The sequence below is a fragment of the Polyodon spathula genome, chromosome 4 (assembly GCF_017654505.1).
Source record: "Polyodon spathula isolate WHYD16114869_AA chromosome 4, ASM1765450v1, whole genome shotgun sequence".
NCBI classification, from domain to species: Eukaryota; Metazoa; Chordata; class Actinopteri; order Acipenseriformes; family Polyodontidae; genus Polyodon; species Polyodon spathula.
The window spans coordinates 3,442,776-3,470,194 of NC_054537.1; the positions used below are offsets into that span (position 1 = coordinate 3,442,776).

General features: G+C 37.9%; 1 protein-coding gene across 2 annotated transcripts in view; it reads right to left on the minus strand.

Moving 5' to 3' along the window:
• The window catches only part of LOC121314063 (limb region 1 protein homolog), a 64,012-nt gene that overhangs the window by 989 nt on the left and 35,604 nt on the right, over positions 1-27,419 (minus strand). For both annotated transcript variants that reach the window (XM_041246878.1, XM_041246879.1), the window contains 10 exons: positions 26,951-27,019; positions 26,437-26,501; positions 25,457-25,529; positions 19,531-19,611; positions 18,520-18,596; positions 18,165-18,242; positions 13,573-13,646; positions 13,279-13,369; positions 10,366-10,432; positions 483-644 (listed from right to left, as the gene is read on the minus strand). In XM_041246878.1, coding sequence (XP_041102812.1) covers positions 483-644; positions 10,366-10,432; positions 13,279-13,369; positions 13,573-13,646; positions 18,165-18,242; positions 18,520-18,596; positions 19,531-19,611; positions 25,457-25,529; positions 26,437-26,501; positions 26,951-27,019 — 837 coding nt within the window. The remainder of the gene's footprint in view (positions 1-482; positions 645-10,365; positions 10,433-13,278; positions 13,370-13,572; positions 13,647-18,164; positions 18,243-18,519; positions 18,597-19,530; positions 19,612-25,456; positions 25,530-26,436; positions 26,502-26,950; positions 27,020-27,419) is intronic.

The following is a 27,419-nucleotide window of genomic DNA, read 5'->3' on the forward strand; positions in this document are numbered from 1 at the left end:
GTGAATATACACCCTGGTTAAAGCTACGCTTTTGTCTGTTCAGTTTATTTAAGTGAGTGTTATACTTCTCATACATGATTTTGCAAGAGAGTTGTTACATATGTATAGTAATATACCCTGGTATCTCTGAATAGATCATCGTCTCCTCTCTAAATATCTGAATGAGCAAGACATCTCAAAAGTCGAGTGGTCTCCCGAAATGTTCTCCTTTTTCTATGAAAGCAGTAAAACTGGGGATGGGGAGTTTTGTTCTGGATAACTTCACTCTGACTGCTTGCTCATTAAATATCAGGATCCCTGAAAATATATATCTGTTTTTAACTTTTCTAGCTGGCATAACTTTATCATAGCATTTCAGCAGCTTTATATTAATATAAGCAAAAAGCAAAATCGGTTGGAGCTGGATTTTACTATTCTGTGACTCCAGCCAAATCTTTGTGTTAATGTGATTAAATAGAGCAAGCTGTACCACAGAGCTTTACCTAATGCCTTCAGAAGCTCTTCCCGCACAGCTGAGGTAAACTTTCTGACCAGACACAGTGTCGTCACAACAGCAAACAGAATGTTGTAAGACAAGACGATGTAGAAATTTCCCAACCAATTGAATCTCCCAAAGTCACCCAGGAGATCAAACCTTGTTATACCTGGAAAACATAAGCCGAGACAGCACATGTATCAAACAGGGTGTAGCACGACAGTTTCAAGGTGTTTGTTACAGCTGCATCAGTAACCTTGATGAAGCATCGACTCTCATTAGGCCATAAATCTATAAATCTTATTTGAAATTCCTCTCATAACTCACAGGTGTAGGACGGACATTAAAACAATTGTCTAAACCACAATTCACAAACACAATTAATACAAATAATTTGCAAGAAAAAGCATCTTATACCATACAGGAGCCAGGCATATTGACTGCACACATCCACTATATACTACAGATCGACCTACACATATAGATAGGTGAGCGGGTGTCACATGTGTGTGTGTGTGTGTGTGGCTGGGTGCTCGTTACAGAAAGCATGCACAGTAAGAGCACGCAGAGTCGTCAGCAAGCTGTACCATCCTACTTGGATACCTGGACAAAGAGTATTAATGGAAAGAAAGTCCTAAAGTAACAAGTATGTTAGTAACACAGATGTTAATACAAGATTAGAGAAGTCAGTATCGTTAACAAGCAGGCATCTCCTTACATAACTTGTACATTAAGTTGTGCTAAAGCATTTTATAACAATGTGTGGCATACAGTATTTTAATGTCCACCACTATATCTCCGATTGCAGGGGCGCAGAAGGGCAAGCTACATCTAAATATTTACCAGATTATGAGTGGACTGACATGGTTATCCCCAAGCATGTTGAATGTGCCAATTAAGGAACAGCTTCCGTCTATATCCTCTTTAGAAAGAAAAGAAGATAAAATGCCCCCATTGGGCTTGTCATTTCATTCACCAGTGTGGACAAGCATAAAAAAAACTAAGCAACTACCTTTGATGAATTAACAAGAAAAGAATGACAAAAAATGCTGTGGTCTGTTATACAAAAAGAGCAACTTGATAAATGTACAAAAATGAAGGGAAAAAGTCACATGGGAGTTGCCTACCTTCTCCAAATATGTGTGGGAAGAGCAAATTAACCCTGACCTTTATTCATGATAAAAAAAGTGTTGACTACCGTTTAATAACTCATTACTTACAAAGGTCACTGGAATAATACCACAACAGACTTCAGCTGGGGCCTTCATTGTGCATGCCTGTACTTCTGTTCGCTTAATCGTGCTGTCTCATAAAACAGAGAAACCAGATATCATAGAAGAGCACTTGTGCAAACTGGGAACATTTACTAACCACACCTAACACACCACAAGCCTCCTTTAAATACACCTGGGTCAACTTTCCATTTACATATTTCAAACTCAAACAATAAGCAAGCACAATCTTGTTGCTCACAATGGGATTCTCTCACTGCCTCCTTTTTATGACTTTATAATATGCAGAAACGCATCACCATTAACTCTTTCAATACTGGCGGGACCTCAAGGTCCCATCTAATCTTAGCGCCGTGTGTTAACATATACTGTTGGTAAAAAAAATATAATAAAAAATACAAACATTTCCTGCTCTCATGTTTATTCTTCAGCTCTGCAAAGATAATTTATGACTGAAAGGGTTAATGCAGTAGCCCCGTATAACTTGGACTGAACTCAGAACCAGAGTCTTTTTTAAAGCTTTTAATGATCAGGGAGGATTGCTGGTGAAATCGTTTCAACATGGTTTCAATCAACAATCTCTGTACTGGACACACCAGGGAGAAATGAAATGCATTATAACTAAACATAATGATGGCTGGTATAGTCTACTGTAGCTTCCCAGCTCTGGTGTAAAGACACTCTGCTGGGCATTATTTATGCTTTAATGACTGACAAGGAGGTCTCTAACTGGCAGAAAATGCCTAAGGGCGTGGTTGGGCTGTCAACAACCCTTAGGTCATTATCTCCCAGTTAGAAACCGACACAGAGGTCTTTAAACCTATTATAAACCATATTATTGCAATAGTTTGGAAAAGTTAGCCCCTTTAACACAATTGTAAAGTTTAAAAAAAAGGGTTTTAACTAAATATTCTTCCACGATTTATAACAGAGCCCCTGAAACACTAATGTGATTAAGTTGGTTGATTGAAGAAATCCTTGCTGAAAGAGTGCATACTGAGATCTTAACGCCTTTCTCCCCTGCACTCTTCACAAGAGAAAATGGCTGAACACCGATTCCATGAGTTAACAGAAAATGAATTTCAAAACATACTACAAAAAAAAGATGATCCAAACATGGACTTTCTTTCTGAAAATCAAATATTAAGCTTGACGAAAACAAATATGCAGGATATAAACTGGATTATGCAGCAGACGGCAAACAAGATAGAGAAAAACTTTGTTAACTATACAGTGTGAACTTCAAAACATTTTCTGTTATTTATTTATTTACCTATGCTGTATCAGCTATATTTACTCAAAATACATAAGTCAATATTTATTTGTATATACTGTACTGGCTATAATTAAACACAGTATATAAAGTTGCATTTACTATCCAACCTTGCCTGACTTATTTTCTTGACCGATTCATATATTAACTATGCACTGTAGAAAATGAAATGCCCCCTGGGAAGACTATTGTTACCTCCAGGGAGCAATGCTCTCATACAGCCATGACCTGGCGATTTTCTAGCTCAGCACTGGAGATGATGTGTACTGCAGTCACACTAATTCAAGGATTTGTAAATCCCACTGCCATACTTATTTTGCCCATCATCTTCCCAAGGATATTTCCCTTACAGGCATGTTTTTCTACAGCAAGAGTTGAAACGTCAATTGCAGGTGTGGAGGGATGTTTTGGGTTTGAAGTAAAAACAGACAGGGGCTTTAAGCAATCTAGGCAATCACAAACATGTATTTTCTAGGTCTGTAACAGTGCAGTATTTCTTAAGATTTCTTACATAGTACATAACCCCCCTGTATTTACAGCAGTTCTTTTGTTTCAACTGAAATGTTATAATATATATATATATATATATTATATATATTATATATAGATATATATATCATATATATAATTATTTTTTTTTATTTTTAAACAGAATGTTGAGACTATGCAAAGTTTTCTTTTCTCGGATACAATTCCACTTGGAGGGCTTGTTGCCCAAAATGTTTTCAAAATGGATTGATTTAATGCACTGCTTGTTTAATACACAGTAATGAGACTTTTTGTTCACACTAGTGGGTGTTCACTGGTAGATAATGACCTGTTAGGTTTATAATGTGAGGCATGCGGCAGTCCTTCGAGCGTGATATCATTTTCATACCAAATAGATCCTAGAGCAAGGGTTCCATACACCCAAAAAAAACAACAGGATCATTGAAACCCACGGATGAAAAGAGGATATCTCTTTTCTATTTTATCAGAAGGAGAGCTCTTTTAATACTGCAACTTCCAAACATCATGCTGGGGTTTTGCTAGACTGAGTAGATCCTCAATTTAGAACCATCTGTCTTGGAGGATAATACGCTGTCTGCTGAGCTATCAACACCCTGTTGTGCTGTACTTATTTATGCTGGGTTATGCTAGAGTCTAGTCTGGCATCAATTTGCAGTGTTGTGCTACTGTATGGCTTTACATGCTTTTACTTATTACAGCAATGCCTTCCACTTATATACTTGAGGTATATGCAACACATGCAATTATAAACCTCACCTCATCTGTAGGATGAGAATAATGAACTACTAGGAACGGAGAGCTTTCCAGCTAAGCTGTTCTAACTAAACAGAAATATTACAGGCAGTAAAGACTATTAAACACGTCATTTTAAAGTGTTTTTCTGTAATAGCAACAACACCATATAATCCCTTTGAGTTCAGATGTGTTTAGTATTCTGCCTACATTAGGGGTATAAATATTGTTTAATTAGGTATTCAATTATACTCTTGTTACTGCGGTTGTTTAACGTTTAAACAATAACAAAGTGACACTGGCATATACCTCTATTCCGTGCACAATCAATATGTTGGTTATGTTATTGTACTTACCAAGAACCACTTATCCAGTGCTGAAGCTACTAAGAACAGTAAACAACTGCAGTGCAATCAAAGCTCCAGAACAAAAAGCAATCTGAAATGAGCAATCTCATTTCAACTTGAAAAAAAGGAAACGCCAGTGCAATCTGAATCTCAGTTTACAGTAGCTTCAATAGTTTTAATTGGCATGCAACTTCAGTTGTTTTAGTTTAAGAAAATTCAGTTGAACGATACCCACCATTAATCCTGTTTGGACAGCTGTGTCCGTGCATCTGTTAGCTTCATTTTAATTGTTCCATCTTTTTTCCCTCATTCAATCTCTATGGTAAACTATTGAGGAATTTAGTTTGTTGATGTAAAACAGTGGTGTGCCTTTGCCACCAATTTTGTCTGCTTTTCTTATAGAAAGTACACTAATACGATGCGCTCCTCCCATAAAATTGTATGAAAAGTAATTTCCAACACATGCTGTGCACTCAAATATGCATCTGTGTCTGTACAGCATACCAGAATTGCTGTACATATTTGTGAGTCCACTGCAACTGACTGCAAGTCCAGCAGCGGAAAAACAACGTTCTGAGGGCACTGTGGACCGTGCACTTATAATTTGCCTCAAAAGCACACAGGCTTTCGGCTCCACAAAAGCCATTCATTTGAGAAATCATGCATCTTCAACAAAACCTACTGGCAGCATGTCTTCAGTTATCATAATGCACAAAAGCTCAGTTAATTTCTCATCTACATAATTTTCAAAAACAAATGTTGTCAGCATTGTATGCTTACTGTCATCTTTATTTCTCGTTGAAACACATGGGTGCTTAAGTTCTAAATGATTTAGCATTTGTTCCAGTTATGTCTGAATAAGTAATCTCTGCATTACATAATTTACATTTAACACACATTTCTTTAACTTTTTCTAAATGACTCCACAGGTAGCTCTGTTTTGAACGCTCCATGTTAGCTAGCAGCTGATTCTCCTTCTCACCCATGCTGATGCAATCAACCAGAGTTCTCTTCCCTGTCACTGAACAGGATGCAAAATAGCATTTACATCACCTTTTATGGATATATATGAGACATATTTATGTATTTGTTTTTCACTCTAGTTTAAACTAATTAAACATATATTAAACGTTTAAGAAAAAGTTATAGTTTAACAATTAAATGTTTAAACTATTACATTATCTTGAGAGACAGCCTAGTTTTCTGGTGACAACTAGAACCAATTAAGAGCTGGGTTTTATAATAAGAGCCCTTGTACAAGAGGACTACTTGTATTCATTTAGCACATGCTGTCAACTGCTATCAGATACTGGTTTAAATCCCTTCCACTTTGTATAGTGACTTAAATAGCCAAACATTTTAACCAAAACAATATGCTCGTCTGCACATCTATAGTAATGAGCCTGTGGTACTTTAATGCATTAGAAGGGCTTTGAATCCAAACCAAGTGGCATCAAGCTCAAATCAGAACTGTTCATATCTGCTGGCAGCAGCCCTGGAAACGGCCCCATTTGAATTGGGACTCCATCAACCATAGATTGCAGCCTGGCACAGGTCTCTCTAAATCGTGTGCATTTACAAACAACATGCAGACAGGCGTCAAACTTCAAACTACAGAAAAAAAAGACGAGAAGCTGAACATCCGACTGCCAAGCCCCCAGAGTGCACTATTCCAACAAAAACAATAATAAAATACAATAAAAAAGCAAAGCCAGGGCCTACACACTGCATCAGCTTGTTAGGTAATTCATCTCCATACTGTTCAGGATTTCATTCAAAAGAAATGTTTGCAAAAAATAAGCTTTGTGGCAGTACAAAACAACAAATAACTGTGGAAGGAAGTGCAGTGTTGTGTACATTGTTGTTCTGCCGCTGCAGTGATGATGCAACTTGAAAGGCTCCCTGAGTTTGTCTGCATTCCAAACCAGTCTGAAAGGGTCTTGGCATTAACACAATGACTGCTGTTGGTTTTCTTAACAGATTTATAGAAGATGACCAGATGCTGGCATTGATATGATAATTGATGCTACTTTTTGTTCAAAAGATTTAACTAAATCCACCAGGTGTTGGCATCTGTATTGTAGATTAACTGATAGACTTAAGACGAAAAAGAAAAAAGATGAATATTAAATAAAAAGGCATTTTAAGTTCCTGAAGAAATCCCTGTTGTTTTTTTTTTTTTTTTTTTTAATGCATAGATTGGAACACGCAGGTCAGACTCTGATGAAAGATGTGCCCAAACATGTGGTCGTGGACGAGATGTTTCATGTACCCTACAGGAGTAGAAGGAAAATCATTACATTTTTAAACTTTCACAGGGTGGTCTGATTTGATGCTCCCCTCAGATTATTTTTTGAACTGCAACATTATCTTAATCTTTCCCTGCTCTAGACGGCATACTCTCTCACCCCATGTGGTTTAGCTTGTCTGCACTTAAAGGTAACCAATGCATGAGGGTCCTCACAATCGCCTAATAATAGTACCTGAAAGGTCTGAAATACACGTATGAAAATGGAGAGTGTATCGGATTAAGCCATATGCAATCTGAAACATCTATAGGAGGCTGTTTTAGAATCCCCCTTGCTTTGCACCAGCGATCCCACAATCCACAAATCACTGCAAGTAACACATTGCTTTTAAACATACAAGCAAAAGTTACATCTCTGTGTAGGGCTGCAGCTTGCACTCAGAAAGCAAGAAAGAAAGAGGAGATGATCCCACAAGGTTCCTTTCCCTTCACCTCTGTACAGAAACTTTTTCTACCTCGAAAATGTTCTCTGTGTCCACTATGGTGATCAGCTTCAGTGTAGTCTCTCATATTGTAACTGTGAGCACTGCTGATCCACTGTGGTGATCAGCTTCAGTGTAGTCTCTCATATTGTAACTGTGAGCACTGCTGATCCACTGTGGTGATCAGCTTCAGTGTAGTCTCTCATATTATACCTGTGAGCACTGCTGATCCACTGTGGTGATCAGCTTCAGTGTAGTCTCTCATATTGTAACTGTGAGCACTGCTGATCCACTGTGATTATCAGCTTCTCTGAAGTCTCTCATATTGTACCTGTGAGCACTGCTGATCCACTGTGGTGATCAGCTTCAGTGTAGTCTCTCATATTGTAACTGTGAGCACTGCTGATCCACTGTGGTGATCAGCTTCAGTGTAGTCTTTCATATTGTAACTGTGAGCACTGCTGATCCACTGTGATTATCAGCTTCACTGTAGTCTCTCCAGGTTATCTAACAACAACAAAGACTACTTCTTCAATGTCAGTGTCACAGGGTACAGAAATGAAGTCTCCTACGATGCAAACTGATGCATTTGCAGACACTACATCTTTGTTGTTGCTGGATTGTTGGCTGGATTATTTCCCATTGTGAAATCTGTGCACCACTGCTTCATTCCATGTGCAAATGAGAATAACAGTAGCTTTGACCAGTTTACCTTTCCCATCACACAGACTCAATGAATCTGTTTAACACATGTATTTATTTTCATCCATTGAATGCCACTTGGAATAGCCTGTAAAGCAATGCATGTTGATATTTTGTGAAGCACCACATGACCCTCTGTACTCTAATACCCACCATTAATCCTGTTTGGACAGCTGTGTCCGTGCATCTGTTAGCTTCATTTTAATTGTTCCATCTTTTTTCCCCTCATTCAATCTCTATGGTAAACTATTGAGGAATTTAGTTTGTTGATGTAAAACAGTGGTGTGCCTTTGCAACCAATTTTGTCTGCTTTTCTTATAGAAAGTACACTAATACGATGCGCTCCTCCCGTAAAATTGTATGAAAAGTAATTTCCAACACATGCTGTGCACTCAAATACGCATCTGTGTCTGTACAGCATACCAGAATTGCTGTAGATATTTTACATTAGGTATATTCATTGGTAAAATAATTGAAATGCTTCCAATCGCTGTAGCACCATATTTTTTATATTTTTTATATATATAAACTATATATATATATAGTTTAAGTGATTTACCAAAATCAAACTTGAACAAGACACAGAAAAAATGGTAATTCAAAAGTATTCATACCCTAACAAGGAAAATTAGATCAATAGCTAGTTGAGGCACCTTTAGCAACAATAACCTCTTTTAAACAATTAGGATATTTGTCAAAGACCTTCTGGCATGATTCTTCAGCAATTGTTTACCATTCTTTAATGCAAAAGTGTTCCAGTTTATTCAAATTCTGAGGACTTCCCTTGTGCACAGCCTTCTTCAACTCAAAGATTTAGATCAGGATTTTGACTAGGCCATTCCAGAACCTTGGTTTTATTATTTTTTAGTCATTCTTTAGTAGATTTTGCTGTGTTCTTTGGATCGTTGTTGTGTTGGAACGTCCAGTTGCACTTTAAAGCGAGTTTTGTAGAGGAGGGTTTCAGATGATTGGCCAGTATCTTTTGGAATGCGATGGAATCCATTTTACCATGTATTGGAAGTAAATTTTCTGTGCCATTAGAGGAAAAACAGCCCCACAGAAGGATATTACCACCACCATTCTTGATAGTAGGCATGGTGTTATTTTCTTTGTACGCCTCACCAGACTTTCTCCAAACGTAACGACTATCAGCGTGACCAATTGGCTTGATATTTGTTTCATCACTCCACAAAACCTTTGACCAGAACTCATATCCATCATTCAAATGCTGTTCTGCAAACTTTAAGCGATTGTTCTTGTGATGTTTTCCTAAAAGTGGCTTTTTCATTGGCCTGTAATCATTGAGATCTTCACCATGCAATACTCAACCTATGGTTGAAATGGAAACCCCTGTCCCCCTTGCAGCCATTTCACTTTGAATATCTTTGGCAGTCAATATCAGATTGTTACTAACCTTCCTCACAATTCTTCTATTTGTTCTTCATGAAAGAACCTTCTTTCTTCCAGACCGATGGAGCACTTCTTGATAATAGAAACAATAGCTGGATACTCAAATGCTTGGAAATCTTCATTCTCCAGCTTTATGACAATAAATAATTTTGTGCCTAAGGTCTTCAGATAGCTCTTTACTTTGTCCCATACTGACTTATTGATAATGACAGCAATCATCTTATACCTAACCCTTTTAAGAATGTTAACCTACAATCCAGTATTTTCAATACTTTTCTAGAATTGGGTTCTGCATTATCAAATTGCAATTTCTACCACCTTGCAGTCAATACTATCATAGCATCAAAGGGTATGAATACTTTTGAATGATCATTTTTGGAATCTTGCAAAAAAGAAAATGCTGAACAATATTTCCTATAATGTATTTGTTTTTGAGAAATTTGTAAAAATGATACATTTCATATATATATATATATATATATATATATATATATAGACTAGGGACTGGGAGTTTGTGGGTGCTTGCTCTGGCTGGAGTTGACTCCACTATGGAGCAAGTCTACAAATTAAACTCTGTGGTAGTCTTGCCTCCTGTCCGCAAAGTGAGTCAGATCACTGCAGGCACTACAGTTCTCCAGCAGCAGTAAGCAGGTCTTGAGATGCAATATGAATAATGCTGCTGAGCTACTGCTTCTCAAGACGATGGTACTGGAATAGCTAGACGAACACCTGTAGCACTCCTGCGTCTTTGCAATTACAAACGTGAAATGTTGAAACAGCAAAATATATGGCAATAATACAAAATCTGTTGAGTTCACTAAAGAGTACAGCATTTAATGTTTTTATAAACCAGCTATGGAGGTTTAATTTTCATTGTCATGACTCTTATTGTAAATTACAGTAATTTTCCACCAATAATCAACTCTATTTTAATGGGCTTATGCAAGCACTTACCCAAGGTTCTTGACATAACTGGCAATGCAGAACTCAACACAAGGATAGACACACAGCAGCCAATGATCTGTTCAGAAAAGAAAAAACACTTTAGCTACAATTTGCAATATCACTTATAAGTACAGACCATGCGTGTTCATATAGAACAGTTGCTATTGGGGGAGATGTCAGGATTGTTCAGGTTCATTTTAAGAGCACAATTAGCAGACCAAACACCTTATAATGTACAGAACTTGAAACGCTGCAGGGCTTATGCTTTACTTGCACGGCATATCAATATCACCAGTATAGTTTATCAAACAGTAAAGTTTCAGACTGAACATTGTTTTAGAGTTTTCAACATTCTGCTGTATAACGCACTAATGCCTATGACTGGTTACTATTGCTCTGCATTTGTGTTGTAAGATCATGAAATCACACACAATGCAAAAGTATACTGAAATAAATACATGCTCACGGCTGGTTATATAACACATAATAAATAAAAATAAAACAATGAAGCAATAAAATGATACATGTGGTAGTTGATGAGAAATTAGACTTATTTTTCATGGCCTAAGCTTTGTTCAGTAGATCATCTGCAAAATGGAAATCAATCCACTAATGTTTGATATAGTTTGCTTCACACTAAACCCCTGATGGCAGATGATTTTGGTACAATCTTTTTGGGGGGACTTCATAATGCAGAACAGCACCTTGACTTGAGAAATTAAAAACTGTCACTCGATCATTTGAATCCGAAACAGTTTGTGGCACCGAAGGAGAGCCTAGATCTCCAACCAATCCCTCTGGAATGATTTACATAATGTACCTATCTACATGGAGATTACAAATTACACTTAAAGCTAAAATCGTTGTCTGCTTCTTCATTTGCACTTAAATCCAAATTTGAATAAAACTGCAAATTGTATACAGATTCTCCAAGAGGAAATAAAAAAACAGGCTAGAAGATGCTGTCTTTTGATCAATACGAGATATAAATCAATACTGAAAGATATTTGTAATATCAATAAAAAAATATTCTTTACGCTCTTTGGCAGAATGATACAATCTACCAAGAGCAAAATAAGGTTAACATTTGACAGCAAGTGTAAATAAATCAAATCAAAATCACAATCATTCATATCAGCTGTCAGTTGTTTTACACCCAAAATGATTACCTTTCTAATGCCTGAGACAATGTAAGCATAGCACAGAATATAATCCAGCAGTTTCTGTTACAGACACTCTTGCTCAGTACTACTACATCATTACAGGGGGTAGCAATTTGGTGGATTCATCGTTTAGACCAGGTTTGTGTTCATTGTGTAACTATATATGATGATGACGACTGTGAGATTTCTTAATTTGTTTAATTACTAATATATACATTTAGAATTATGACAGGGTTGCACATGATCACTTTGAGAACTCCGATAGATTGGGGGGAGGGGGGGTGGGTGAGTGCTAGAATCAGAATGGTATTGTATGGTATATGGTATTGTAAGGTAACATGTTATTTCCAAAGGTCTCTTCCAACACCCATCTCTTCTATGGATTAGGGAGTGGTTAACATGTAGAAAACAGAAAGTACCGATTACAGGAGAAACGTCAAAATGGAGCAAGGTAACCAGTGGAGTACCACAGAGATCAGTATTAGGTCCTCTGCTATTTCTAGACTACATTAATGACTTAGACTCTGGTATAGTAAGCAAACTTGTTAAATTTGCAGACAACACAAAAAATTGCAGCAACAAAGGTCATTGAAAATTATCTAGGACAGCACTCAGAACTGGGCACACACATGGCAAATGACATTTAATAGAGAAAAGTGTAAGGTATCACACAGGCAATAAAAATGTGCATTATAAATATCATATGGGAGATGCTGAAATTGAAGACAGAATCTATGAAAAAGACCAAGGAGTTTTTGTTGACTCAGAAATGTCTTCATCTACAGACAATGTGGGGAAGCTATAAAAAGGCCAACAAGATGCTCGGATATATTGTGAAAAGTGTTGAATTTAAATCAAGGGAAGTAATGTTAAAACTGTACAATGCACTAGTAAGACGTCACCTTGAATATTGTGTTCAGTTCTGGTCACCTCACTACAAAAACTATATTGCTGCTTAGAAAGAGCGCAAAAAAAAGCGACCAGAATTATTCCTGGTTTAAAAGGCATGTCATATACAGAAAGAAACTGAATAGAAGTTAAAGAACTGAATCTATTCAGTCTTGAACAAAGAAGACTACGTGGCAATCAAGCATTCAAGCATTCAAAATTCTAAACCGTATTGACAATGTCGACCCAAGGGACTTTTTCAACCTGAAAAAAGAAACAAGGACCAGGGGTCACAAATGCAGATTAGATAAAGGGGCAATCAGAATAGAAAATAGGAGGCACTTTTTTATACAGAGAATTGTGAGAGTCTGGAACCAACTCCCCAGTAATGTTGTTGAGCCTGACACCCTGGGATCCTTCAAGAAGCTGCTTGATGAGATTCTGGGATCAATAAGCTACTAACAACTAAAAGAGCAAGGATGGGCAGAATGGCCTCCTCTGGTTTGCAAACTTTATGTTCTTATGTTCTAGTTAAACGGATTCCACTGATTGTGCAATTAGTACTTCTGAAGTTGCTCATTACCAGGTTCTTTCCTTTGTAGACAAGTCATTTCACTGAAATGCTGTGGCTAGTTAACAAGCCTCACCATCCCAAGCTATTTACAAATGAATGGGCACCATGCAAACCAAACTTTTCCCACTCATTCAGCTTCAAGAAAACCTTCCACTTGGTGTTTATGCAGCTCGCAAACAAATATTGATCCACACAAATTAGTTATTCAGGGCAATTACTGAAGGACAGCTAGTCTAGATGGGCAAAAAAAAAAAAAGTGCAAGGCCCATATACATGAGCACCTGGAGCCTACCTTACCGTTGTCATGGTTGTGTCATCTTTCCTGGGCGTGAGCTCCTCAAAGACGCGCAGGCTATAGAAGCCCACGACAGAAGACACCATTAGATAGCTGTAAAAATCAAGGACAAATAAAAACAAGACTGGGGCAACATACTAATGTAACAAATCTATTTAAAGTTTTATTTATATTTTTCAAAACAAAACAAGTGTTAGAGCCAGTAATCCACAGCCTTGTCCCACTCTTGATTAGTAACACAGTCCTGTCACCAGTCCCTAGAGAGGCAACAGCACAGAACACAACAGAAAGGATACAAAATCAGGACGATTTCAAGTGCTGCTCCCACAAAACCAAACGTGGACAAGGAAGCACTTCCTATTCCCCGCTCCTGAAAAAAAGAGAGAGAATCCGTGAAAACCAACAACAGTAAAAGAGGGAACAAAGCCATGGTTCTTGTTACTATTGTTACACACACACACACACACACACACACACACACACACACGCACACACACGCACACACACACACACCAATTCTCTCATATTACCGAATTACAAATGGTACATTGAAATTTCGTTTTGTTTGATATTTTATTTTTAAACACTGAAACTCAGAATCAATTATTGTAAGGTGACATTGGTTTTATGTTGGGAAATATTTTTAACAAAAATAAAAAACTGAAATATCTTGCTTGCATACGTATTCAACCCCTGTGCTGTGGAAGCTCCCAGTTTGCAACGATGAAAGAAATTGCCCTAACGAGGACACAATTACCTTACCATTGGCCTCCACCTGTGAACCATTAAAGTTGTTGTCACATTTTCTGGATAAAAACCCCACTGTTGAAGGATCATTGGTAAGGCTGTGAATCTGAAGGAAAATGAAGACCAAACAGCATTCTGCAGAAGTTAGAGATAAAGTAATACAAATGCATAGATTAGGGAAAAGGTTCAAAATAATATCCAAGTGTTTAAATATCCCAGTGAGCACAGCTGGATCAATAATCAGGAAGTGGAAGCTGCATCACACCACCCAGACACTGCCAAGAAAAGGCCGTCCCTCAAAACTCAGCGCTCAAACAAGAAGGACACTTGTAAGAGAAGCCACAGAGAGGCCAACAATCACTTTGAAGGAGCTACAGAGTTCAGTGGCTGGGAGTGGAGTAATGGTGCACCAGTCAGCCATATCAAGAGCTCTGCATAACACTGGCCTGTATGGGAGGGTGGCGAGAAAGAAACCTTTACTCAAAAAGTACCATCTGAAAGCATGTCTGGAGTTTGCCAGAAAGCAAGAGAGTGACCCAGCTGAGATGTGGGAAAAGGTTTTGTGGTCAGATGAGACCAAGATAGAGCTTTTTGGCCAAAACTCAAAGCGCTATGTGTGGCGCAAACCTAACACTGCCCATGCCTCAAGACACACCATCCCTACAGTGAAATACGGTGATGGTAGCATCACGCTGTGAGGATGCTTCTCATCAACAGGGATGGAGCAAAATACAGGAAAATACTACAAGAGAATCTGCTTCAGTCCACTAAAAAACTGAAGCTTGGGAGGAAATTCACCTTTCAGCAGGACAATGACCCCAAGCACAAGGCCAAAGCAACATTGGAGTGGCTCAAGAACAAACAGGTGAATGTCCTACAGTGGCCCAGTCAAAGTCCTGCTCTCAATCCCATTGAGAATCTGTGGCACTATTTGAAAATTGCAGTCCACAAGCATCATCCAACCAACCTGAACAACCTGGAGCAAATCTGCCAAGAAGAATGGGCCAAAATCACTCCGACACTGTGTGCAAAGCTGGTACATACTTACCCCAAAAGAGTCAAAGCTGTTATTGCAGTGAAAGGTGGCTCTACCAAATATTAATGTGTGTGGGTTGAATACTTATGCAAGTAAGATATTTCAGTTTTTTTATTTTTCTTAAAAATATTTCCCAACATAAAACCAATGTCACCTTACAATAATTGATTTTGAGTTTAAGTGTTTTAAAATAAAATATCGAACAGAACGAAATTTCAATGTACCATTTGTAATTCAGTAATATGAGAGAATTGGTCAGGGGTCTGAATGCTTTTGCAAGGCACTGTGTGTGTGTGTGTGTGTGTGTGTGTGTATATATATATATATATATATATATATATATATATATATATATATATATATATATATATATATATTTTTTTTTTTTTTTCAGCAAAAGCACAAACCCAACCCTTATCCAGTTGAAATGATTAGTTAATATAATGGTAACTCACACAGCTGTTCTGATAAAATAAATAAAAGCAACATGTGTGCTCTGTGCAGTATGTCTCAAGTCACAAATCATATAGAATGTCAAATGACTGGTATACATTTTTACAGAGAACACAGCTGTGCACCACAATATCTGAACGTGCCCTGTCCTTATTCTAAAAAACTAGAATAGGTCATAGGACTGTAGAACCCCTATATGGCAGCAGTGCTGAGGCAAAAGTCCAGGGTACAGTTAGTTTCCAGAACACTGAAAATACCAAGTCGGCATCTAACATGGCTGTGAAATATTAGCAGTTAAAATAGCAGCTTACAAAACATATACGCTCCTCTCACAGGGATGCTTAAAATGGTTACCCAAGATCATTTCCTAAGACAGACTCCTTGGCACTGTCTGCCGTTTAGATTACAAAACTTGGCTCTTTATTTCAGGGATTATCACAAAAACCTGCACATTCAGAAGTGTCCATGGTGCTCAAACCCACAAGAACCAAAAAGGGGAGCAGCTTCTTTTGATGCATCGGCATGAAACTAAAAATTAATTTTGTGTGTTTTTTTTAAGTTCTTTGTTGTAAGCTGTATATTTATTGAATTTGAACATGTTCTTTCATGTCTTCCTGCAACTGTCATCTTATTACTCAGATATGAAACGCAGGTTGCTGTTTTTGAGACAGCACAAAAGATCAGACACCTCTTGCCAACAAAGAATCTGAATATACTTTAAGCTCTCAAAGATGTCTGGCAATAAAGGGCAAACGAACGTGCTTTTCTCATATTAAGCTCAACATATTCAAAAGTAATTGCCCCGGAAGTTGGGTAATCGAGTTGCATGCACAAGTGAAATGTCTACAGTGAGCTTTACAACCATCTTGAAAAGGCACTCTGCTAGGAACACAACAATTAAGGGATTTAGTTTACAATAAATGAAGTTAAACAAAATTGTGTGGTGACGACACAAACAGGAACTAATTAATCACGCTCTTTAACTGGTACAAAATCTACCTGCAGGAGACATTACATAAAGATAGTCATTTTAAAAAGGTTTTAAGTGAGCGAGTTGGACATATTCTGCACTCAAAAAAGTGGGCAAAAATGTATTTAAAAAATAAATAAATAAACAAACAAATAAAATACAAAAATTACATTATCCATCCATTCAAACGGTAATCTTGATGACAATTGTTATATACTCAATACATGGTATCAAATGAGTTAGTCATTCCTAAAATACAGCCTCCAATAAAACTTGCATGATCAGTCACTGCTCTTAGTTACAAGCAGTGAAACGCTTTTGTTATTGACTATTGTGTTATTACACTGGCAACAGCAACAGACTGAATGACATACAATACAAACCAAAGGACCTCAGTACTCTAAGCAGACTGTGTAAATGTATGTATTTTGATCAATTTAAAAAATATAACATTCAAATACAGACATGACAAATAATTAGTTCTCTTGTCTTTATATAATATAACGAGTGTGCGATCGCACGCACACACACACACACACACACACAGATTACCAGTCTCCATTTTTTTATTTCTCGAAACAGTAAAAACACAAAAATGTTCACCTCCAATCCGATTACCTTTCACTAACTCTAGGCAGTGCATGAACAACTAAGAAAACACAGCAACATGTCGGGTTAAGATGGTTATCAAACGGAGAGCTCTATTGATTAGCTTTAAAGAGGACACCTCAGACACATGACAGGAGATCAGAGCAATGGAATGCATCCAGCTCTTCAAACATATAACCATTTAGCAAACAGCGCTGTCAAGAAGCTGACATCACTTATGACATGTGTAATTTAGGGGATTTTCTCACATGGGTCATGCCAAAAAAAATACAGTTAAATAAACTAAAAAAATGGAATGTTCGGAACAGGCACTGCAGAGAGACAGAAATAAGAACTATTCTGTTTCAATTACAAAAGGTTCCCATGGACCCGAGTTCTAGATGCAGCCTGAAACAGATGAGTTTACTGTAAAGAAAGAACTCAAAAGGAGCTCCACTTACCATCTGGATTTGCAACAAACCAAAATGACTTGATCTATGGCACCGTGAAATCTGAATGCAATGGCTCTGAATGAGATACACGTAATACAAATAAAAAATCGTTTCCTTTTTATTTATTTTTTCATTAAAATCTGAATTACGCAGAATCACACTCCAGAGAGATGTTTTTACAACGCATGCAATAAAAAAAATTTAACCATTAACTGAATATACAAAGCTTCTTACTACAAATACAGAATGTGGAACACGCTGTACAATTTTAAACACACAATACATTTTGCGCTTACAGATTCCTAACTAATGCCAACTATATATCTGACTGAACACATTACGCTTTGTGTACATTTTGCAAATCAATAACATGTCTAGTGTTTGATCTGCAAGGTACTGTGAAATGATTCTTAATGGTAAAAAACAAAAAACAACCTTCTGACACTGATGAAATATCTGATAAGAAAAGAAAAATCTTAAATCAGATAATATACAACTTCTGGCTTTTTAACTTCAATGCATCTAAGCACACCCGGTATTTAAACAAAGTTTCAAAACAAGCAGAGTCACACCATAATGAACTGGTCAGCATTGTGTTTAACAGAGAGAACAGCACATGCTGTGTGCCTTTGTGTTATTTACCTTTGATCCCCTTGGCATTGCAGTTTCATCAACTAACAAATAGAGGATGTTGAACACAACCAGAAGGACTGAAATGGTCTGTAATAAAAAATAATTAAAAAGAGTTGGTCATATTAACAGAACACATTTCAACTAAAATGACTTAACAGTTCCAGCAGTTACTAACCCTTGAACATCAAAATACAAATGCATGGAAATAAAGAAAACGTCCCCCCAAACCATCCGACTACAGCGACCTTTTCCGCCACACAGCCTTAAATTACAATGTGCATCCTATCAATAGGACACCTCTACTTACATAGGATATCTTGCCATTCAAAAAAGAGTAAGAAAAAAATAACAATAAATTGCTTACTGTTCCAGCCAAGAGTATTAACATGACAACAGGATACACCAAATTCTTCTCCCATGCGGAAGCTTTCTTCCGCCTTTCTATAGAAGAGGAACATATTTCAGACTTCCTTGCAGGAGGTATGCAGTAACAAAGAGGTTTACACATTGAGAACTTTGTGAATTTATGTATCAGATGTCACACCTACTATCCGGTGATCTTACCAGACCAGGTTCTAATGTCCAAAGTAATTGAATATTTCACAGTACAAAGTTCAGGATTGAAGTAGTAGAATAGAAGAGCTTCAAACTGGAATGTACAAGACACTTTGACTGTACAGTAATTCAAAGCTTCATGTCCCTTCTGCCTCCCAAAACAAATATATAATCATTGTGTCAGTAACATGCATAACATGCATAACCCGATAATGCTGTAAATAGGAATCGGAGCTACCATCATCAGTGACGGTGCATCGAATGATACTTGACCAATGGCGGAATGGCCAGGTGGAATTACAACGGGCATTTTGGAAAACCGCCTTCCAAGAGTGCAACACTAGATGGGGTCGACCAGGGCCAGTTCGTCCCTGGAAATTTTTGCATTTTGACAAAACCAAACCAAAAGAGAGCAGCATCACTGGTACCAGTATCGGTAAAAAATAAAAAAAGTACAAAGGGAGTACCAATCCCTGCTTTTCTTATGACAGACGGGTTTTCAATGGGGACTTAATTCCTTCATGTCACTTTAGGAAGTTGACCTGGAAGTAAAGCATCAACTCCCTTCCTAAACAATAATATTCAAAGAGACACGGCTGCTTTAATACCCATCTTGACTATGCTTCGTTGACAGTAAGAAATGGCTCACCCAGTTTATTTAATACCCACCTTGGCTATGCTTTGTGGATAGTAAGAATCGGCTCACCCAGTTTATTTAATACCCATTTTGGCTATGCTTCGTGGATAATAAGAATAGGCTCACACAGTTTATTTAATACCTATCGTGGCTATGCTTTGTGGACAGTAAGAAACGGCTCACCCAGTTTATTTTTCATGCTTCTTACGCTGTCCAGCTCCTGTTGCAGATCTACTGGGTTGTATTGGAAATGTGAGGTCACCCCTAAAAATAAACACAAACACATACTATACATACCAAAAACAAAAAAACACACACCCTGGCAGGTGAATGACACTAGGAGGGCAGATATAAACAGTCTATCTAAAAGCCAATATGAACTAACTTCTACTACAGTGAGCAAAACAGTGTGCTAACTCCTAATACAACGAGCAAAACAGTGTACTAACTTCTCATAGTGAGCAAAACAGTGTGCTAACTTCTCATAGTGAGCAAAACAGTGTGCTAACTTCTCATAGTGAGCAAAACAGTGTGCTAACTCCTAATACAATGAGAAAAACACTGTGTGGACACATTTAATTAGATTACAGATAGAAAAGCAGGCAGACATATACTAGATGAACTACTGTATTGCACATACAAGGTTCTGTTTGAATATAACTGCATAAATAACTTCATTTATTACAGTATGGTTTAGTCTTTTCAACATCATCCCTCTCAGTCCTGTTTTTTAAAAAAGAAATGGTCTGGGTTTCCACTTGTCTTTTTTTTTATTTTTTAAGTACAAAACAAACCCGTACTTTCTTGTGGGATTTTGTACACACCTATTAAAAACTCAGATCCTGTTCTAGGGGCCCCGACAGATTGATAATCCTACTTTAATGGATTATACTATGATTTCAAACATGGATACAAAACGAGTCAGAGCTGTCTAGCGAACAGATCTAGTGGTAGACGCTACATGCTTCGACTCGTCAGAAAGAAATAGAAAGGGATTCTCCAGGAAAACCACAAAGCAGCTCATTTAAGGTTAATGTATGTGTTATACTCTGTTTTTCTTCCAGCCCTGAAGTATGGTTTGAGTCCTCAAAGTAAAGTGGAAGAGTATCTATTTGCATCCCCTCCGGGGGATTGGCAGAGCAACACCAATTAGTTCAGTGTTGCACTGTTACTAGCGTGCAATAAAAATAACGCCTTCTTTGTTACAGAGGTGAAGAGCCAATAACTTCGATCAAAAGTCTTTTTTCATCTTACCACACCCCGTCTCCTTGGATTCAGGGAGAAGCAATACAAAAAAATTAAAATAACTAACTAATAGCACTTTGTCTTGTTAGTATCTTGGCTAAACTTTGCAACCACTAATGCAAATTTGGACTGGTAAGACCTATATCATAAAACAGTGAAAATGTGGAACAGGATATGCTATTGTTTTGTTCCGTTTGTGTTTGAAGGAGTAAGTCATATTATTACCCCCAAGCACTGGTCTGCTAAACTTCGCAGCTATTGTATCGTCCTATTGCGCGGTCTCATTAAAAAATAGAAATCAAAGCACCTATTAGGAAGTGAAATGCAGTCATTCTTTGTTTAGTGACTTGATGCAAGAACCTGGATTGCACTTGTCATATCTATGATCAATCGATTTACTGATATGCATTCTCGGACGTATTAAAAAGTACAGATGCACAGACAGAAGGAGGTATTGAAAATTCACAGACATTCTCCGAGCAATAATACCCAGCTCTTAATACAGTATTACAAAAAATAAAAAACTGTCAAAAAGAAAATGCAATTGCAGTTTACTCTGATAAGGGGACAATGAACCATGGCATAGAAACGTGAGGTAATTTGTACATTTTGTTGGGGTTTTGGTTGGTTTCATGTTATGTGATCTCAATGGATGTCTATGACATGAATTCCTCCTTTTAAATTCCACCCTTTAAGGGGTTACATCATGTAATATTCCAGAATCCTTTTCCTTAATCGGTTTTAATTGTGATGCAGTTTTTGCAAAAGCTCACACAATTATGCCAATCAAAAACTACTTATACTTTCACCTTGGTGGAGCGTTTCAATATTATCAAGATGTGCTAAAATAAAAAATAAAAAAACATCAGTCCAAAAAAGCCTTCATTACTACGCGCATGTAAGGCCTAGTTACAAATACATGATCTTTTCACTTCTCCTTTGCAGTTCTGTATAGGCAAAACTGTGTGAACTGCCATGAACAGGACATAATAAAAGTAATAAACATCCACTGTTGTTTGACCTATCATTAGCCACGGTCCATCATGTATGTAATGCAAAAATGGATGAGTGAATGCCCTGAAGCATATAATCTGACAATGATGTGTAATAAACCAGTTACTACAGCAGAAATAACCATGTTCTAAGCTTTTCTATTGTTAATAGAATGTTTGCACAGTAAACAGTGCAATCTTGTAGCTGAAAAAAGACATTTAGAGCAGGGGTGTCAAATTCCACTTTACTTTTTTATACAGTATAAACCATGGATTCACGCTTGGTCTTTACATAATACATGTACCTTGCATAATCTTTTGATTACTCCTCAAAAGCAATACGCTAAAGGACCTGGGTCTGAACTGTGCACATGTTTTATTAAAACCTTGCCTCACTGTATTACTGAGTAGTCTCAATCAATGCAAGTGTGCACCTTCACCAGCAGCATGAAGCATGGTCCCTGGAGTAGCGGGAACTTGATCAGAAGTGTAATCTCGATTTACACTCTGGCAATGGGGCAGCTGCACAGAGGGACAATGTGCTGAAAGAAGTGTCTACTGATCAAAGTTAAAGCCTGTTCTGATCTTGGAAGCTGAAGAGGATATTAAGCCAGTAATGTTGTTGCTGTTGTTTTAGCATGAGAGGCATGTGTGCACTGCACACAAAGGCATGGATCTGGGGTAGTGCAGTTTCACCATACTCTATTCTAGCTACAGTATACACTGCAGAAATGTTAAGCACATGTAAAAGCCAGACATGTTACTTATATATTGTATTCCTACAAAACATTTCTGTCACTTTCATTTGCCAAAATATTGACCCTGAGGCTATTCTCTTCAGCGTGCATTGTGTTCAAAATGTACCATATGCCTGGTTTCTATTGTGCAACTGGGATTGAGATGAAAGTGATTTGAAATCTGTCCTGTATGTTTCCATCAGCATCAGATTGACATCCACATGATTCGAACAGGGACTAGCCCAGTATGTGTTTTGAACACTCCACTATTCCAGTAGTGTTATATCACTACTCATGTCAGTCCAGTTAACAGAGAAGCAGACAACAGCATCACCCATCATGCCATGCTGAACTCTAGACAAACACAACAATCTAGCATCGATTCAAAGAAAGGCCAAAGCACGCCGAGCACACAGTACAGCATATCGTGATGTTTTCAAATGCAGGGAAGAGAAAACTCACAGTGGCAAAGAAAGATCAAACACGGCCAGATAAAGAAGAGATTACAATTACTGTATCAGGCCTTCAAAGCATTGCAGCAAGCCAATCTTCTGTCGTTTGGTATTAAATGCAAATCTATCAAACATAACTCCTATAGAGAATAGGTGTAGCCTACAAATGGTAAAGCAATCTCCTTTTCTTATCAACTGGGAAATCTTGCTTACCTCCCTGTTTTAAACACAAACTCGTCTTTTTATTTACTTACATCTGAACACTTGGTTGCTCGCTTGACTTGATATTAAAAAGTGTGTTTGGCTAGTGTCCAAATACTTCATATGCTATGTTTTTTAGATGCAAGGAAGATGCCGGGATATCAAACGCCAGGGTATGAAGTCCTTCCGTCCCCCCCCCTCTCTCTCATTAACTTCCCTCTGGGTTAAATATTTATGAGAATATCCATCGTATACAAAGCATGTATCAAAACAGGGTAACAATGTTTTTGTGATTCTGAACTGTGCATCCTGCCGTATCCCCATGTTGCGATTCTGAACTGTGCATCCTGCCGTATCCCCATGTTGTGATTCTGAACTGTGCATCCTGCCGTATCCCCATGTTGTGATTCTGAACTGTGCATCCTGCCGTATCTCCACGTTGCGATTCTGAACTGTGCATCCTGCCGTATCCCCATGTTGCGATTCTGAACTGTGCATCCTGCCGTATCTCCATGTTGTGATTCTGAACTGTGCATCCTGCGGTATCCCCATGTTGTGATTCTCAACTGTGCATCCTGCTGTATCCCTATGTTGTGATTCTGAACAGTGCAAAGGCTGGACTCTGGCACAGTTTGGGTAGTGCTGGGCAATCTACAGAACGTGGTGAGCACAGTCTGACAGGGCTAGCAAGTCAAGAGGAAATTACTTCCCTTTTAATGTAGAATACTTCTTACTGCACATGTGTTTTCTCTGGCTTTTTGATAATACAATATGCATTCATTATTTCCATTATAGTAAACATCCCCCCATGGCAGCATATATTTGGGTACAGTGCAGAACCTGGATCTACACAATATGGAATGGCATGAACAGTACTGTTGCTGTGAAAATACAGATTTGTATGAATAGCAATAAAAATACACTTTATATTACCTGCGCATGTTGAACAATCTGGATATGTGCCTTTAATAAAATTAATCAGTTTGGAATTAAGTATTTCACACAGGTACGAAGAATGAGCTTCACATCATTCTGAGTAACTGGAAGTGATCATTTGCAGAGACTAAGCTTATCGGATCGTCACGCAGAGAACATCGTAAGTGCATACAAAGGCTGCTAGCCTACAGATACCGGCAGATCAAAAGCTGTATTGCAGACATGCCTGTGAACATGTACTATAAACACCAGGTTATTGTGGCAGTTTTTTGTGTTGCTTGTTTTGTTAATGCAGTTATATCAGAAATGTCCGATTTTTTCTGAATGTCCTGACACAAACTGCGTATGTGCCAGTTTATCTGTCCCTTTCAAACGGCAGCTGGGTTTGTAAAACAGAACATACATACAGGCCAGAAGAATTGTTTCCGGTACTGTGTGACAGCACATCAAACATGACAAATAAATGCTATAAAACCTAGCCTACCGCAATCTAGTTACAAAATGGTCAATGCTGGATAAAGGTATATAAAAACCACAAACAATCTAAACAGAGAGGAGTATTGTGGCACTCAATTAACTAACCTAGCCGCAACACTGCCAGAAAACCACCAGGGGGGCACATGTGTCCTATTTTAATGCTACAAGTAGAGTAGTAAAGACACATTTACTATCACATCTCACTTTCAGTTCATTTTGCTTATGACTTCGAATATTCCCAGGTACGTAAAACCTCTCAAAATCGCTCTATAATATTTCTGTTTGAATCCGTGTGAAATGTATTCTTGAACACAACATTTATAAACATATCTACAAATTGAACTCTGTAATTCTGAAAGGTTCAAAATGGACCCTGTACTGTAAAACTGTGAAGCACATATGTGTATGTTATTGGAAATGCAATGGCAGTGAAATTAATAAAGTGTTATATTATTAAGACTGGGATGATGCGTCTTTTTTTACCATCAATACATAATTTTCCAAAACAGCCGATACATCGATACATCAACCAAGAGAAATTGTATTATTTTATATCGTTTCGTGTTTTATGAAATAAAAATGGGTAAAGTAACCGTGGGAAGATGTAACTCAAACGCAGATTGAACAGCAGCAGTGCTTTTTTTTTTTAAAGAGAGCAAGTTGAATTAATACCAAAAGAATGAATACAGCAAAATAAAAAAATAAACATGTTGTCTTAAAAGAGAAATCTAACCAGGACTAGGGCTTGGTCACAATGTCATTTATATTACATTGTTTACTATTGTTCACTTTGTATATAATGCAACGTGGCACACATCTGGTTGTTCAATAAAACAGTATAAAAAGGTGTACTACTACAATACTGAGATTTCTTCTTACACGTAATAGCAATTTTGTTTTTAAAAACTTTATATTACAAAGTTGGGGAATAAAAAAGGCAAGAGTCTTTAATGCCTTATTAAAATGATGTCACTCATCAATGCCAACTAATTGACTTTCTCAGTGTTCCCTCACACCCAATGAGCTATTCGCTTTCCAGGAACGTGTTGGCATATTTGCGGTGACGTACCGTTTAATCTCCTTTGAAGTGCTTCCTCTTGTAAATGGATGCAGTAAATCTGCTCATCCAGGTCTTCCAGAATCTGAAAGTTGAAATGAGACATAAATGGCAGTAGCTGCATCCCTGTGCTTGTCAGGTTGTATGAACTGCTATGTGCAGCCAAGGAGTTGCAGCCCTTGACAAAAGAGAATGCAACACCCAAGGTCAGAAGTATCACCCCCCCCTTGACCCCAGCCAGGTGGGCAGATGCTGCCGCAGTGCCAATTAGACACCGATATATCTCTCATGCTCCAGATCCCCAGGCCTTGACGGCTGATTTAGCATGAGTGCGTCATGGTTTCTGATATGCAGGAAACAGCTTGCTCATGCAGTCTGAACAGATTGCAGAACTGTTACGCCCTTCAGGACACGGTCAGTCGCTGTCATTCTGGTTTTCAGCTGGATTTAAATCTAGTCCTTAAGAGTAAAAGCAAAGGAACTGGGTGCAGTTTATCTAAAGCATCCCCTACATTACCATATTCTCCAGCAATATGCCGTGATACTCTGATTAAAGGGTTGGGTGTGTAATCACCACTGCACAGCGTCCATATCAGTACAATGTTGTTTCCATATTAAAATGTGCTGTTTTCAAAAGGCACACACATTGTTTTGGTTTCTTGTCTACAAAGTCACAGCAGCGTTGCTGATGTAGACACTCATATTTTCTGAAGAACTCAATGAATCTGTTAGATAAAGGAGTACAGCTTCTTGCTGGTCATCTAATATTTTTCAGCCATATTCAACTACAGCTTCATAAGCTTGGCTACTGGAGTTCTGTCAAAATTATGGTAATAATGGGGATGGGAGAAGTAAAGAAGCAAACAGCACCATATAACCATTTCAAGAATATCAAACCATACATAGCAAAGGGTACAAGGAAGCACTGATGCCGAGCACAAGCATTATTATTAACCAGCAAGAACAGAGCTGTGCATGGTCTGGTTACTTACTGATGGCTTTACCAGCAGCTGTCCCATGACTGTAAACATCCTGGAAAGGCCCACAGGTGTGCATACTGAACACATCAAAAGATGAGAACAGAAAAGAACAGGCAATATTTAGGTTTCCAAAACCAACTTTCATGCAAACATGAAATCACAGGGCACTACCTTATTAAAAAGGTAGATTCAAGTTAAAGGCTGAAATTAAGATTTATGTAGGTTTGTAGAACAAAAGGAAACCTTCATACATACTGTACATATATAGACTATGAGACCAAAACACATTACAACACTGAATACGCTGTTTCATGTAACCGAGCTTCTAATAATCAATCTGGCATTCTGTGCCCAGGTAAACGGAACACACTGTGACAGACTGCTGTATAAAAATATCATCACAATGAACCCCACAGAACCCACCTGTGCTTTGCCTATGAAAAATTCCTCTATTTAAAAGTATGCATTTCACTATATGAGCAAACCAAAAAGACCATATTCCAAACAATTATAAAGGAATACTTACAAAGAAGCAGCAAACCCCCCATTAAAGAAATACAGGAATACAAATAAGGTAAGTAGAACTCCCAAAGATCTGGAAATGAAGAAAACACACACACAGAAAAACACCTTAGAGCAAGACTGAAGGTTCTTGTCAGACCACACTCCAGCTTCGTTATTCACAATACATTTGACTTGACTTGATGAAATAACTCCAGTCTCCGGACCTCAATCCCATAGAACTTGTATGGGACGAACTGGACACAAGATTCAAAGCAAAGCTACCCACAAGTGCCCTACATCTCTGGGAATTGCTGCAGAAGAGCTACGAAGACATGTCGGGTGATTTCCTGCTGAAACTTGTTAACCGAATGCCTTGTGTTTGCGAGGCTGTTATTAAGGCAAAGGGTGGCTATTCTGAAGAATCCAAGATTTAGAGACAATTTTCAATTTTCTTGAACATTGCTTTGATACGCCTTATGTTTTGTTTTGTA